This window comes from Oncorhynchus gorbuscha, linkage group LG08, assembly GCF_021184085.1.
Source record: "Oncorhynchus gorbuscha isolate QuinsamMale2020 ecotype Even-year linkage group LG08, OgorEven_v1.0, whole genome shotgun sequence".
Taxonomy (NCBI): Eukaryota; Metazoa; Chordata; class Actinopteri; order Salmoniformes; family Salmonidae; genus Oncorhynchus; species Oncorhynchus gorbuscha.
This window is the reverse complement of record NC_060180.1, coordinates 34422375-34438813: the sequence shown is the minus strand read 5'-3', so window position 1 is coordinate 34438813 and position 16439 is coordinate 34422375. Positions and strand designations below refer to the sequence as shown.

Below are 16439 nucleotides of genomic sequence, written 5' to 3'. Positions count from 1 at the left end.
CATATTTCTGCAAACTGACAGAACATAAACAGCTTTTCTTTATAAATGTATAACATTTTCTTAAAGCCAGGTTTATATTCATGAAATAGCTCTGACATGATACCATCTTATTTAACTGAAATGCAAGGCATCAAATTGAACATTCACATTCATAATACTTACGCCAGCAGTTATTTAACTCAGGTTATCTGCTTCAGAGATTGTATGCTATAAGAATGTGTTATAATTTCAAGATTGTATGAACCATTCTCAAGGCACTAACAGCACGGCTTTTTTTTATGCTGAAATTCTGCCCACAGTCTAAAATGGTTCTGATATAATCCGTTTTTTAAAATGTATTCTCAAAATAATTAAATAGCTATCTATATTTATGGCCACACCCCCTTAAGTGTGAGGCTCACGTGATTGGATGCAGACTTACTCTGCTCCCGTGTCTGATAGGGAGGAGGAGAAGGTCTGGAAGGAGAACATCTCTCTGAAAACAACGGTAGACACGAGGGCAAAAATGACAACAGTGCTACGGAGAATCACCTCTTTTTGGGTGCTGGGGTCGTGTTAAGTTGAAATAATGATGGCAAACCTGCACTCCCTGAATACATTTAATAATTTTCAAGCATCAGAATTTAAATCATTAAATAAATCATGATAATGTTCAGTGAGTGAGAGTTCACCCCCTTTATGACAATGGCACAGGCCCCACATACGCGCGTCTCAAGTTAGGATTTGGCCGAGAGAGACAGACTTCAAATGGACGCGTGTGTTTCTGATATGTTTTATCGCTATCTATCAGAAGGGTTAGTCACCTTGTTCGAGTGCGGGCCTTCGAGTCTTTCTTCTCATCCTCTGACTTGTCAGCCACAGAGGAATTCTCGTCATCCTCCTTGTCCTCCCTTTTGATGTCAGAGCCACTGGATGAGTGTGTGGAGTGAGAGAGGCCTGAGGGAGGGGGACATAAGTCAATGAAAAGCACAGCAGATCATTTGAGAAAGAGAGATCGACAAACATTGCGTGTCCTTTTCTGAAATGATGAAGAAAAGAAAGAGTGATAAAAAAAACTCACTGGTGAAGCCTTCGGTGGCTGCAGAGGGAGGGCCATGATGACCATGCACACCCCCACTAGTCGAGTCCTCGTGGTGGTTCGACATCTATAGAGCAGATGAGAAACATTGTATTAGGCAAGTAGACAGTACTACGGACAAGTAGGTGTTACATTGGTATCACATGAAGGAGGAGGATGTACATAGTGTGACTCTAGTCAATGGATATTACCACCCATGAGGCTAGATATGGCCACTACGTATTTACACCTCCTGTTCTTACCAGGCTGGGCAGTCTGTTGGCCAGTCCCAGGCCAGCGTTGTTGAAGGCCTGGGCGAGCCCTCCTATCCCGGCACTGAGGAGGCTGTGCATGTCAGCCAGCCCCCCTGGACCCCCTTGTCCCCCGGCGTGACGCTGGAGCACGTGGATGGCCTCCTCCAAACGGTCCTCCATCTTGTTTTGCTTTAGGGGGAGGGGGAAAGGGCGGGGTTAAGTAAAACCAATGAGTAAACACTTAATTTATCGACTTCAATTCATCCAACTTGCTTAGGATCAAGGTGGAATTTTGGATCCGCTGTTTTTGATCATTGTAACCAGTGCCACTGCACACATACATGGAGTTGAACATGATAAGTTACTCACCAGAGCCTGCAGTCCACCCTCAAAGTTTGGAGAGGGTGTGGCCTGTCCCGAGCCCCGGGGCCACTGAGAGGCAGAACCTACAGAGGTAGAGACATTGAGCATCTGGGTCTGTGAAAATAGTCTGCGCTAACGGCAAGAGTGAGTCTGTCCAGCTACCAGGTAAACGGTCCATTCTTGACGGCAAAAAAGCAGTCAACCCTAAACCCCATTTCAGACATCACACTCAAAGCACTGTTGTCAAGCAAGAACCTAATCCTAATACTCAGTTCCACTCTAAACCAATAGATGGAGCCATATTATCATTGTAATTGTGTCATTTAAGTTTCCTCTGCAAAATATATTTTCTTGTCATTTTCCATGTGGCTGTAACCTTACACCCCAGGATAGTGCCCCCTAAGGCCTAAAACAGGTGTGATCTCATAGGTCAGTGATTCACTAATGTTTTTGCCCTTTCACTCACCCAAAGACTTAGCGAAATAACACCTTAATCATTTGTGAATGAAGACTGGGCTAGGAACTAGCAGTAGGCTCAAACCCCCCATTTGGGAAACGCTATGCCAGATTAGACTAAGGGCTAACTAACCCAGGTGCGTTCCTCCTAGCTACAGGTGTATTCTCCCTGCCCACTCACCTGCTATGGCTTGGGGAGAGCCCACTGGAGTAGACGGAGATGATGGGAAGGTGTTGCTGTTGTGGTCTGAGGGATAAATCTACACAGAAACAAAAAGACAACATGAAATGGTGGGTGTTTTTCAATATGCATACTACCGTGCTCCACACTCATGTTCCAGGTGCCTTCTTAGAGGACATTCTTGTGAGGATGAGAGTGTGGAGAATGCAAAAAACATTACATTGAGAAGCACTCGCACTCCCCCTACTGTATTACCTCACGCTGCACCTCCCAATCACTGAACCTGTACACAAAGCAAACATTTTATTTGATAGTTATCAGCTAGATATGTAAATTGTTGTTATCTAGCCAGCTAGGTAAACATGCAAAAATGACCTAAAATGAATTATGCAAGGTACAGTAGATTTTAACTCTGTGGGTAGTTACCTAACAGTTCTTTGTGGCTTGCCAGTTAGCACTACAAGCAAAAATGACCTAAGATCAATGTCATCCAAGGTAGATGTAAATTATTCGTGGATATCTGGCCAACTAACAGTAGTAGCTAGCCAGTTCGCACTACAGAGTTACTATGGGCTTACAAACAACAGTGGGTATTGTAGGCAAGTAACCATGGCAAAATGTATACAGCATGTATTTATTAACGTATCAAGATAAAGTCGGAGTGTATTTACTCACGTCAGCTCAAATAATTGATTTCAAGAAAATGTGCGTAATTTTTTACGTGGTCGATTCATATTTCTTTGCATACTAACCATTGAATCCGTCAAAGTACGCATTCAAGAAGTGCCCTCCGTACTCAGTTTCGAATACTTTGATTTGGACTCATGCTCCAATTTGCATGCTAAGAGCACAGTAGTATGCAATTTGAGAAACACTATTCAATAGTAAGATCTGTGACACAGAGAACTACATAAGACTCAGCATTCTCTTATTTGCAGATAGTTTTTTTTTCTAGGGCGAGAAAAGAAATAATCATGGTCAACCAAAAGTCGGCTGTTCTTCTGACCAAATAGATTGGTCGACATTTTTAAATGTGTATAGGGCTCTGTTCTTGGCCCTCTCCTATTCTCGCTATACACCAAGTCACTTGGCTCTGTCATAACCTCACATGGTCTCTCTTATCATTGCTATGCAGACGACACACAATTAATCTTCTCCTTTCCCCCTTCTGATGACCAGGTGGCGAATCGCATCTCTGCATGTCTGGCAGACATATCAGTGTGGATGACGGATCACCACCTCAAGCTGAACCTCGGCAAGACGGAGCTGCTCTTCCTCCCGGGGAAGGACTGCCCGTTCCATGATCTCGCCATCACGGTTGACAACTCCATTGTGTCCTCCTCCCAGAGCGCCAAGAACCTTGGCGTGATCCTGGACAACACCCTGTCGTTCTCAACCAACATCAAGGCGGTGGCCCGTTCCTGTAGGTTCATGCTCTACAACATCCGCAGAGTACGACCCTGCCTCACACAGGAAGCGGCGCAGGTCCTAATCCAGGCACTTGTCATCTCCCGTCTGGATTACTGCAACTCGCTGTTGGCTGGGCTCCCTGCCTGTGCCATTAAACCCCTTCAACTCATCCAGAACGCCGCAGCCCGTCTGGTGTTCAACCTTCCCAAGTTCTCTCACGTCACCCCGCTCCTCCGTTCTCTCCACTGGCTTCCAGTTGAAGCTCGCATCCGCTACAAGACCATGGTGCTTGCCTACGGAGCTGTGAGGGGAACGGCACCTCAGTACCTCCAGGCTCTGATCAGGCCCTACACCCAAACAAGGGCACTGTGTTCATCCACCTCTGGCCTGCTCGCCTCCCTACCACTGAGGAAGTACAGCTCCCGCTCAGCCCAGTCAAAACTGTTCGCTGCCCTGGCCCCCAATGGTGGAACAAACTCCCTCACGACGCCAGGACAGCGGAGTCAATCACCACCTTCCGGAGACACCTGAAACCCCACCTCTTTAAGGAATACCTAGGATAGGATAAGTAATCCCTCTCACCCCCCCTAAGTTTTAGATGCACTATTGTTAAGTGACTGTCCCACTGGATGTCATAAGGTGAATGCACCAATTTGTAAATCGCTCTGGATAAGAGCGTCTGCTAAATGACTTAAATGTAAATGTAAATGTATTTTTCCCATATATAGACACACCCAATGTGTTTTAATAAAATGAACTATATGCATTGATCTTGTCTGATGCTTTAAGTTTACAGTTTGATGAAGACAAGTGCCTCAAGAGGGCACCAGAGATCTAGATAACCAGAAGAAAAAAACCTTAATCTGACCCAACTATTCTCCTCCCGCTCCGGCTGGTTTTCGCAGATTCTTCCATTACTCTCCTGAAGGTGCCAGTAAAAGGCTACACGAGGAGTAGGGAACCTTTTTCATGTGGATTGCTAATTTATCAAACTATATCTTCTGATCTGCGTGCCCATTACGATTTTCATTAGCACATTTTCTTGAAACAGTTTAATATAAAATGTATAATTACATCTTCATATCTCAAAATCATTGTCATGGGATTAATCAAAATTCTATCCAACTCTAAATAAAAAGGATACAAACCTAAAAAGTAACTTCTATTGCCATCTATGTAAAAATAGCCTACACAAAGCCAAATAAAAACATTGCAGCCTGCAGGTAATAAATATCCTGGTAAAAATAAATATCCGATGAATCACATTGTTGCAGACAGACCATGTGTTGCCAAACTTGAAACATTCTATCAACTACTAACTTGGGTTCTGCCCGAAGCATGCGTTAGGGAACGTGCAACATTGTATAAAATATTCTGGGCCCTCAAGAGTTTCCTGCACCAGTGAGCTCCGGACAGACACAGGTGTAGGCCATTTGCGCAAGGGATAAAAAGCAGTGCTCGACTTGGGAAGGAGCTCACTGTACCAGAGTACCCGACACCTCAAATATGTCCTGATTTGTTTAACACTTCTTTGATTACTACATTATTTCATTTGTGTTATTTCATAGTTCTAATGTCTTCACGTTTATTCTACAATAGAATGAGTAGGTGCATCCAAACTTTTGACTGGTACTGTATGTAATGGGGAATTTATGTACACTAACAATCAAAATGCAAACAATTCACACAATGAAGTTATGAAACAATGAATGTGCACAAATTGGTGGGAGAGACATATTCTGGAGAGAGAACTGCATTGTGCATTTGGGCGCATGGTCAATCTGACATCTGCATTGGCCATGCAGCATTTAAGGTGATACGGCCTCAGAAGAAGTTAGGGCATTCATACTTCTAGCGCTTCATGGAGCAGAGCAGATTTCAAGGAAGTAAGTTTGTGTTTATACAGGATGTACCACCCCCACCTACTGTCAATCAGTCATGTCAATGAGGAGCTATACAGAGCCCTCTGCATTGTTACAAAATTTGGGAGGCGATGCGGTACAGAGCTGGATTTGGCCTCTGCAATTGTGTCACACTTGTGTCCATATGGAGCCTCCGACCACATTTTCGTATCAAGCATAAATTGGCTTTTAGTCTAGGCCTCAGCAATGGATTAGTTCACGGAGACGGGCGCATCTATATAACACACACACACACACACCACACACACACACACACACACGTTACTGCTCGACTAAAACAAATTTAGGTCGACCAACAGCCTAACAAAAAAATTAAATACAAAATAAATAAATCGACCAGTCGACTAATTGAGTTCAGCCCTAGTTTTTTTTCTTGGTCTACTCACAGATGCTAGGGCTTTGCCGATCTCATCTCCTGAGCTTCCTGTCCCCCGGTTGGCTGTGATGAAACAAGAAAGTAGACAGAAAACTATTAGAACTGATATTTCCATTTTGAAGAACATATAGAAGTAAAGGGAGAAACAAACAAACACAGGAAGGGCCAGAAAGTAAGAGAAAAATAGACAGAAACAGGAAGCTATATAGAAAAAGACAGTCTACATAGTGTCAGTGGTAGACAGTCATACCCATGATGGTGTCTGTTCCGTTGATGGGGGACGTGTGGTTGGAGACTCCGTAGCCAGTGGATCCTGAGTGGAAGCTCCCGTTCACCTCGCTGCCGTGCAGGGGGTAGTTTTGGGGCGAGAGAGGCAGCGGCTGGCGTTTCTGCACAAAAACAGGCTTAAAGTCATTCTCTGTGTTTGGGGAGAGAGCGAGATGACAGTGGTGTATACTACCATCTTATGTAACCTCTATTTAAACAGAGAACCTTTTGGTGTATGCGTTTGTGACAGAAGTCTCACCAGTCTGTCCTGGGGGTTGATGGCTGTGAAGGGTGTAGGCTGGCCTAGGTGGGGGGAGTTACCCAGCATGGCTGTAGAGTAACCCGGCTGCCCCATCGACCCGCCAGAACTCCACGGGTCAGGGGAGGGGTGCAGGCCTTCTGTCAGGGGGAAACCAGGGGAGGGTAGGGATGGGTGTTTGTGTGTGGAGGGTAGGGGTGCGGACAAAAGAGAGAGGGTGAGCACCAGAGGGACGAGCAGCATCCAGAGATAAGACAATAAGGGGCCACAACATATGAAGAATGTCACATACGCCTGATGACTTCATCCTAGTGTACAGATACACACAGGGCAGGCGGAGTATCACATTAGCTCGGGGCTTTGACTCACTATCAGTAGGCGTTTCCACAGGCAGAAATTGAGAAAATAAAAGACAGGAATGGGTCATCGCCATAGACGTCACTGGTCAGCTAATGCATTATTCAATTGATTGACCTCACCTAAAATGATGTTTTGTTCCACTTTCGCCATATAGCAGAGTTATCACTATGGGCTAACCCACTCTGATAAGTACACTGTGTAGTTTTGGCCCCCAGACACGATCTGGTATAAAGTAATGACCTTGCATGTAGAAGGAGCCAGGATAGCCAACATTTCCAGGCTTGGAGGCAGGATACCCTGCACCGTCTCTGTTATATTCCTCCCCTGAGGCCGATGCATACACCTAGAGAACACACAGTAGGGAGATGAGTACGTCAAACGGACTATTTTCTAATAATAATTCCCAATCGATTGGAGATAGTAGAGAAGGTGTAGTCAAAAAAACATTTATCGATATCTTGATTAGGATACCCATCCCTCCCTTCATACCCTTGTACAATATAGTGTTTATCAATTGTTGTTGTTTTCTATTGAGGAGTATGTATTTGTATTTATTAATTCAAATCAACAGCCTCTGACATTTGAGGACACTGGGTCATATCTCTAGAACTTAGCAGTGTGGAAGGTTTTTAAGACGGACAATAACAAGTCCACAGACACACTCCCAGTCTTAATACGGCAACCTTTGGGCCACATTAAAAAGGCTACTACAAGAAAACTCTGGCTGCCTCTGAACTAAATTGTCTCCTTTTGTTTTATGTCATTATTTGGCCTATACACAGTACAGCCCAAACTCTGTACACCTGTATAATCTGCTGGAAAGTATTCACACCCCTCGACTTTTCCCACATTTTGTTAGGTTACATCCTTTTTCAAAAATGTTAAAGTTGTTATTTCTCCACAATCCACACACAATACCCCATAATGACAAAAATTAAATAAATACAGGTTTAGAAATGTTAGTACATTTATAATACATTAAAAAAAAACACTAACATATCACATTCACATAAGTATTCAGACACTACTCTTGAAGCACATTTGGAAGCGATTACAGCTTCAAGTCTTCTTGGGTTTGACGCTACAAGCTTGGCACGCCTGTATTTGGGGTGTGTCTCCCATTCTTCTCTGCAGATCCTCTCAAGCGCTGTCAAGTTGGATGGGGAGCATTGCTGCACAGCTATTTTCAGGTCTCCAGAGATGTTCGGTCGGGTTCAAGTCCGGGCTCTGTCTGGGCCACTCAAGGACATTGAGACGTGTCCCGAAGCTACTCCTGCATTGTCTTGGCTGTGTGCCTAGCATCGTTGTCCTATTGGAAGGTGAACCTTCGCCCCAGTCTGAGGTCCTGAGCACTCTGGAGCAGGTTTTCAACAAGGATCTCTCTATACTTTGCTCCGTTCATCTTTCCCTCAATCCTGACTGACTAGTCTCCCAGTCCCTGAAAAACATCCCCACAGCGGGATGCTGCCACCACCACCACGTTTCACAGTAGGGATAGTGCCAGGTTTCCTCCAGACGTGACGCTTGGCATTCAGGCCAACGAGTTCAATCTTGAATCTACATTCTCATGGTCTGAGAATCTTTAGGTGCCTTTTGGCAACTCCAAGTGGCCCCGTCACATACCTTTTACTGAGGAGTGGCTTCCGTCTGGCCACTCTACCATAAAGGCCTAATTGGTGGAGTGCTGTAGAGATGGTTTTCCTTCTGAAAGGTTCTCCCAACTCCACAGAGGAACTCTGGAGCTCTGTCAGTGACCATCGGGTTCTTGGTCACCTCCCTGACCAAATCCCTTCTCCCACGATTGCGCAGTTTGGCCGGGCGGCCAGGTCTAGGAAGAGTCTTGGTGGTTCCAAACTTCTTCCATTTAAGAATGATGGAGGCCACTGTGTTCTTTGGGACCTTCAATGTTGCAAAAGTTTTTGGTACCCTTCCCCAGATCTGTGCCATGACACAATCCTGTCTTGGAGTTCTACGGACAATTCCTTCGATCTCATGGCTTGGTTTTTGCTCTGACATGCACTGTGGGACCTTATATAGCCTTTCCAAATCATGTCCAATCAATTGAATTTAACACAGGTCGACCAATTAAGTTGTAGAAACATCAAGGATGATCAATGGAAACAGGATGTGTTGAGCCCAATTCAGAGACTCATAGCAAAAGGGCCTGAATATTTATTTAAATAAAGGTATCCGTTTTTATTTGTAGTAAACGCGCAAAAACGTCTAAAAACCTGTTTCGCTTTGTCATTATGGGGTAGTGTGTGTAGATTGTTAAGGATGCATTTAATCCATTTTAGTTTAAGGCAATGGAAACAGGATGCGTAACAACGTAACAAAATATGGAAAAAGTCAAGGGGTCTGAATACTTTCCGAAGGCGCTGCCTTGAACTAATGACATGGAGGTTTCCATTAACTCAGCACAATGTCTGAACTCTTTATGATCTTAATGCTCTGTTACCAAGACAACAAATGGTTTCTTTAATGGTTGAAAAGGGGGGGGATTTTGCCCTCAACTTACTGCTTCTTCTCTGTGATCGCAGGGCCTTACGGCTAGGTTTGCGATATGTGGTGTGTGTGTTACACACATGATCAAGTTAGGTCTGGTTAACACACATGATCCAGTCTCCTCTGTGGCTTACAGAGCATCATCCATAGGATTGCTAGTAGTCTCTGGCATGTCACTAAAGAGGTGAAGGTCCTGAGGTTGTGAACTAGCAGAGCCCTCAGAATCAGCTCTACTCTGGCAGGGGTTAGAGAATCAAACTATGCGCCCGACAACTCAGATCTTACACAGTGAAGTTTTTTCTGTTATTTGATTGAACAGAGAGAGGAAGAGAAGAGGAGAGGAAGAGAGGAGGAAAGGTACAAAAGGGAATGGAGAGATGCACTACTAATTACTGTGCCATCTGCCCATTCCTGGACTGCAGCCAACACTACGGGCAGCTGGGATAGAGGGATGGGGGGAGGGAGAGAACAAGGGGGATGGAGGGGGGGGGGGCGAGAGAGAAACAGAAAGGAGGCTAGGAGAGGAAGTAGAGCACAAGAGAGGGAGAGAAAAAAGATAGGGAGTTGAAGGGAGAGTGACAGAGGGAGAATCGGAAGGAGAACAGGGGGAAGAGCAGAAACGGTATATGACTTCACAGTCAGGTAACAGGTCTGTATGTCATCAAGCATCATTTTCCCCCTTAAGTAATCTGTGGATGAGGGTGCTGGGCTGGAAGGAATGCAAGCACATCTATAAAAAAAGGTCTATAAATATGACCCTCTAAAAACATGTCTAAATAAATGAATGGGTGAATGAGTAGGGCTCTGTTTATTTTTTCACCTCGTCGGCAGTGTAAAGGCACACAGCTGTGGGTCTGGAGGCTCTCTCTCTGCCAGTTAGGCTGCTGCTCTAAACACCAGGGAGAAGCCTGCCATGCCACTGGGACTGTGTGTGTGTGTTGGGGGGGTTAGTCTGGCTATTGGAGTGCACACTCAGTGACGATGAGGGCTGGGAGGCATTTTAAGTATGGGGGATGCGTAAAAAAATGGGAGCATTCCTGATAATGGGTGGGTAGGTGGGCACATTTTGGGTTTGGAGAGGGCAAAAGGTCTGAGTGTTCTCGGGTGTGGGTGTGTGTTCTTAAGGGGCAAATAGGCAGACTAGGGTGTGGCAGTCTGGTAAGAGGGGGGTAACGGTGGGGATATAGAGGGGGACAGTTTTACAAGCTTTGGTGTTCCATTTATATTTCAAGTTTGGACATTAGCACAATGGGGGCACCAATTGGTGTCACCTGGTTAGTCAGTATGTTACACCTGCGCTGGCTTGTCATCTTGTTAGTCAGAAGATGTTTCAACTGTGCTGGCAGAGGTGATATTTAAGAGCGGCTGGCCCAGTGCTCCAGTTGTCTTGATAGACGCGAAAGGTTAACACCTTTAGCTGGCTCTCTATTTGATTTCCAGAAAAACATTCCTTTGTCCGATTTCCCTGATTTAGTTTTGCTCCACTATTTTTTGGTTTGCTTCCCAAGTTCTGTTTTTTCCTCCTTCTTTTGTTTGCCTATTAGTGGTTAAATTTAGTGGGTGCTCATGGTGTGTGTCTTTTAGGTCCCAGTTGTTGTTGCTATGCAACTTTCAGTGGACACCCCCGTGACTGTCATTTAGAGCCCCTCCTAAAACCCCACCTGTTTTGTTTTAATGGTCGTTGTCAGTAACTCTGTTAGTTCTCCCTTCTGTTTGAGCGACTTTTGGTTTTCATGCTGGGGAATGTAACAGTACTTACCGAAGAGGGCAGGCCAGGGGGAACTTTCCTGATCTTTTTTGGCTGGGCATCTGACACACGCACACACACACACGAAACAAAGTTATGAAAGCAGTTAAGGGCATTCCAAATAATTGTCCATTTGGTAAGCACTGTGCTGGTAGGAATATCTGCCTTTATGGCCCATAACTTCATGAAATGTAATCTAATCTTATACAACCAATATGTTTATGCAGTGGCCTCACACCACCTCTCCTTCTATTGAATCCCCTGCAGGTTTAGCAGAAGTGCGTTTTCTCAGGTTCTTATTTTAAACCTCAGTAGGAGAAGTGAAGGTAATCACAGTCAGAAATATGAACCAGAATAAAGAGCAACTCCTCTCCTTTGACATATTAAAAGTGGAGCAGATACGGTCATGAATTCCATGTGATTTTGTACAAAGAGGTAACAATTATTCAACAGTATACATGTAGAACTAGGGCTGGGCGATTTGGCCTAAAACGCATCTCTAACTTTTCCCGGATATACAACTAGATTTATAAAAATGTTCTCTCTAAATAAGCTTTGTGGTACAAGGTAAAATGTACTGCATTTAAAACAGCAAAAATAAAATCAATTCAGAACTTGGTCAATTATACCTAGGCCGAATATATGCCTTCCACAACCATAAGACTAACACATAATTTAATTATTTTATCAAAATAGTTCTACCTGCTTTTTTTGTTGTTGCAATTCTCACTGATCTGGCTTTCAGGTCGGTCTATAAAAAAAATTACCTTTTTATAACACATTTAACCAGAACCATGCATAATGCAACCCCACTAATAATGTAGAAAATTACCACCAGTCTCAATCTCTCAAGCCAAGCCCACATGCTAGCAATAAGCCAGCTAATATTCATAATTTAAAAGTTTAGCCAACTTGGATCTAGGTATAATTTCACAAGCTCTGAATTCAGCTACAGTTGTTATGAACACAACCTTATGCCCAACTGTTTACAAAACGGCATTCTAGCCTTTCCACTTTGTTCAGATGTTGAAATCAAATGACCTACCTTATTTCTCAGAATAAGAATGAGTTGCCAATTCCTTATATAATAGTCTTATGATTATTACACATTTATAATATTATATATTTACTTTATTTGACTAAAATGCTGCTAACGATACGTGGTACAAAAACTGAGCATTCATTTTCCAGAATGTGTTCATTGGTACAACCGTTTTAGTAGTGTCTGCTTTGCTCGAAATTTGAGGAGTTGAAACAAAACTGGATGGTTGGAAAGGTTAATGTCTCCTCTATTACAGTAAAATATTGTCTCCATGTGTTGTGGTGTCCATATGACCAATTCTGTTGGACCAAACCTTAAATTAAACCATTTGTCAGAGAGGAAGAAGTGATCCCTCATCTTTGTTGTTGTGAGTGGTAGGGTGAAGGGCTTGGGAGAACGAGATGAAGCAAGAGGTTTCACTCTGGCCAAAATCTGTCCAAAATAAGCCTAGTGGGTTTCTATGCGCTTATTTTGAACTGAAGCTTGTCATCAGTCTTCCCTGCCTTTGGGACAACGACTCCCATTGTTAAGGCGGAGACATGAGCATCTCGTAATTATATACAGATCTCTGGTGTAAATGGGAAGGTGCACAGCACAGACGGAGCGGAGCGAACAAGACCAAAAAGACAACATGAGAACAAGAAGACAAACGCTCACAAAAACGAGATTTGAAATTCTGCAATACTGGCATTTGGAATATCACAAAAACAAATTAGAATTAATTTGATATATCGCCCAGCCCTATGTAGAACGTCCGAGATTTACAACAAATGCATTGCAGTAAACATTTAAATAGAAATGCCATTCCATGGAAGTAAGCTTAAATTCAACAACATTTTTTAAAGACCCTCCAATGTGGCCACCAGGAAAATTGGCACTGCTTTACATTAGTATGTCTATTCTACCCATTCTAATTCTGTGCACCATCTTCCTTGCATGTATCCATGCTAGGAAATGGGGATAGCATGAGTGTATTATGGGGTAATTTTCAGTGGTTTCTGTCCTTACCCATGCTCTCCTGGGTGGGTCTCCTGCGAGGGTTGAATTGGGAGGGGTAGAACTGGGAGCCAGACTTCAGGCCAGAGGGTGACAGGGCATCAGGACTGGGCATGGGCATCTCACTGGGCATAAAGCCCGGCTACACAGGAGAGGAATGAGAGAAAACAAGGTCAGACACACAAATACTGCATGGGATATTATCCCAATGTGGAGAGAGGAAAGAGGATGAGAAGGTCAACGGGAGGAGAAGGGAGAAAACAACTCAGGGATGAAGGAGAAGATGGGACAAGGTGGGCAGATTCACAAGAACATCCGTCAGAGTAAGAGATGGTAGCTTCAGAGGGGACACAGAAAAAACATTTGACACGTTGGAAGAGAAGCGAGGTCGAGAGAGGAGTCTGATTTTACCTGCGCTCCAAAAGAAGAGTAGGGTCCACGCTCAGCTTTCCCTATAAAAACAAGAGGGACAATCAGGGCAGGCCATTGTAAAGACCTTTAAAGCCACCTTTTACCCATCTCCAGCACATTAACACTCAATCCGGGGTGTTCCCCTTTCTCCAGTTGTTTGTGCTTGGGTGCACCTAAACCCCTAACCCTCTTCCAGCACACAGCCTAAACACCCTGTCCCCGTGTATGCGCCTAGTCACCCCCACACACACATGGAATGCCCCTGAAGGAGGTCTCTCATATACAGTGAGGTTCTCTCGCACACAGTCTCTATATCCTTTGAGACACACATACAACTGCATCTCCATTCACTCTTGTGCATTTCAATTTGCTCCCCTAAAGACGCATCATTATGCAGTCACTTTTCCTGGTCATTTATTGTAAATACAGGGTGGCTTACTGCAGCTCTGAAAGCCACACAAGACCACAGGGACCTGTTAGTGGGTTTACTTGGTCTTGATGGGGCCATCAAATCAGCTGAGCTTAATTAAAGGGTTGAGGGTTGGGGAGAGAACCCGCTCCTGTTCCCAGGTCTAAACCACAGACCAGGTTGGAGGAAATATGTTCAGATTTCCTTACCGAGGATCCCCGTGCTGAACAAGGGGGTGGAAGCGAGGCCTTCATGCTCGTTGTAATGAGCTCCTTCGCCATAACCCTGGAGGGAGGGAGAGAGATGAGAGATAATATCAAGACTTAAAATCAATAGCTGTGTCTTAAAAAAAAACGATTCTGTATGCCAATCTTCAACCAAACGCACTGCGCATGTGGGCTCTTTGGGCTAATCTATGCTTAGGGTTGGGCGATGTCAACCTTTGTACTATCGTGATTATGTACCTGTAAAACATTGTGACATACGATGCTAATCACCCCTATTGGCCAGCCCCATATATATTTTTCTTAATGACAAGAATACAACACAATACAACTGAACGAATCATAATGAAAGATAATATTGTTGAAAGCCTGGCCAGATGCTAAGTGGAGGCAATGGCAAATGTTTTCTGATATTCCTTTCTGGTGGAGGGGCAGAGCAGGTTTGTGTGCGTCTGTCTGGCGTACATATGATGGAAGTGTCTGATGAGGAACGGGCTGTCTTATCGTAGTGAGCTAGGTTATAGGCCTACATCATGGGACGGCTAAAAAGCACTACCGTCCTTATAACTGGATAATAGCTTTATTTGCCACAAAATAAATAATGGTGTCCGCTGTGATTGAGAAGAGTCTATGCTATAGGTTTCATTTTTTTTTATTTTTGAAAGCCACAACAACTTTGGGACGACGCCTTCGTATGATAGAATATTTGGGAAATAAGCTACTGTTCATAACTAACTTGTCGTAAAGTTTTTAGGATAGGCCTAGTAGGAAGATAGGTTATTTGGTTTTTCAACAGCGCATTAAGGGATTTTCCTGGTCCACATGGTTAGGTTATTTAAGATAGAGGACTAATAATGAGAGAACAAAATCTCAACAGTCTATAGAATAAATTTAATGACAAGTTTAAGCTTGTGTTTTTAGGCTATTCAAATAACTTTAACCTCTTCAAACTAGGAGTCACTATTTTTATTTCTGGAAAAATAACATTCCCAAAGTAAACCACCTATTTCTCAGGACCAGATGCTAGAATATGCATATAATTGACAGCTTAGGATAGAAAACACTTTAAAAAGTTTTCAAAACTGTCAAAATATTGTCTGGGTATAACAGAATTGATATTGCAGGCGAAAGCCTAAGAAAAATCCAATCAGGAAGTGACTCATGTTTTGAAACTGTTGTGTTCCTATGCATCCCTATTGGCTATTGAAAGGGATATCAACCCGATTCATTTTTCTACATACTCCCTAAGGTGTCTACAGCATTATGACGTAGTTTCACACCTTTATGTTGAAGAATGAGCGTAAACGACTACATTGCGTAAGTGGCAAGCTGAGGGCTCCGAGTGATTCTTGCGTAAAAGACAGAGGAAGTCATTTTTCCTCTCGCTCCTACTGAAAAGCCAATTGTCCCGGTTGATAGATTATCGAATAGATATTTGAAAAACAACGAGGATTGATTATAAAAAAACGTTTGCCATGTTTGTCGATATAATTAGAATCCCCCCCCCCCGTCATGACCGCTATTTCCGGTGGATTTCTGAACATAACGTGACAAACAAACAAAATAATTTTGGGTATAAAAATAATCTTTATGGAACAAAAGGAACATTTGCTGTCTAACTGGGAGTCTCGTCAGTGAAAACATCTGAAGATCAAAGGTAAACTGTTAATTTGATTGCTTTTCTGACATTCGTGACCAAGCTTCCTGCTGCTAGCTGAACATAATGCTATGCTAGGCTATCGATAAACTTACAAACGCTTGTCTTGCTTTGGCTGTAAAGCATAATTTCAAAATCTGAGATGACAGGGTGATTAACAAAAGGCTAAACTGTGTTTCACTATATTTCACTTGTGATTTCATGAATATTTTCTAGTAATATTTCTTGACCCCTTGCGCTATGCTAATTAGTGTAGTTGATGACAATTCTCCCAGATCTGGGATGGGTAGTTCCAAGAGGTTTTAAGATGGAACTCCGTTACATTCATTGTTTGATCGGGAGAAGGTCACGCATAAAACAAACAAAAAGTCGCCTTCAGTCATATTTATAGCCTATTTTATTTATTTATTTTATTTCACCTTTATTTAACCAGGTAGGCAAGTTGAGAACAAGTTCTCATTTACAATTGCGACCTGGCCAAGATAAAGCAAAGCAGTTCGACAGATACAACGACAGAGTTACACATGGAGTAAAACAAACATA

The 16439-nt window shown here is 43.4% G+C and overlaps 1 protein-coding gene across 6 annotated transcripts in view; it reads right to left on the bottom strand.

Annotated features, from left to right (window-relative positions):
- LOC124041523 (transcription factor E2-alpha-like) overlaps positions 1–16439 on the bottom strand; it is a 48640-nt gene that overhangs the window by 8786 nt on the left and 23415 nt on the right. For 3 of the 6 annotated variants that reach the window (XM_046359211.1, XM_046359212.1, XM_046359213.1), the window contains exons 5-18: positions 14225–14300; positions 13607–13647; positions 13208–13337; positions 11170–11219; positions 7146–7248; positions 6546–6685; positions 6270–6408; positions 6030–6082; positions 2312–2390; positions 1681–1757; positions 1321–1500; positions 1061–1145; positions 804–936; positions 422–475 (exon numbers count right to left, since the gene is read on the bottom strand). In XM_046359211.1, coding sequence (XP_046215167.1) covers positions 422–475; positions 804–936; positions 1061–1145; positions 1321–1500; positions 1681–1757; positions 2312–2390; positions 6030–6082; positions 6270–6408; positions 6546–6685; positions 7146–7248; positions 11170–11219; positions 13208–13337; positions 13607–13647; positions 14225–14300 — 1340 coding nt within the window. The remainder of the gene's footprint in view (positions 1–421; positions 476–803; positions 937–1060; positions 1146–1320; positions 1501–1680; positions 1758–2311; positions 2391–6029; positions 6083–6269; positions 6409–6545; positions 6686–7145; positions 7249–11169; positions 11220–13207; positions 13338–13606; positions 13648–14224; positions 14301–16439) is intronic. The other 3 variants (XM_046359214.1, XM_046359215.1, XM_046359216.1) reach the window with 1 other exon arrangement.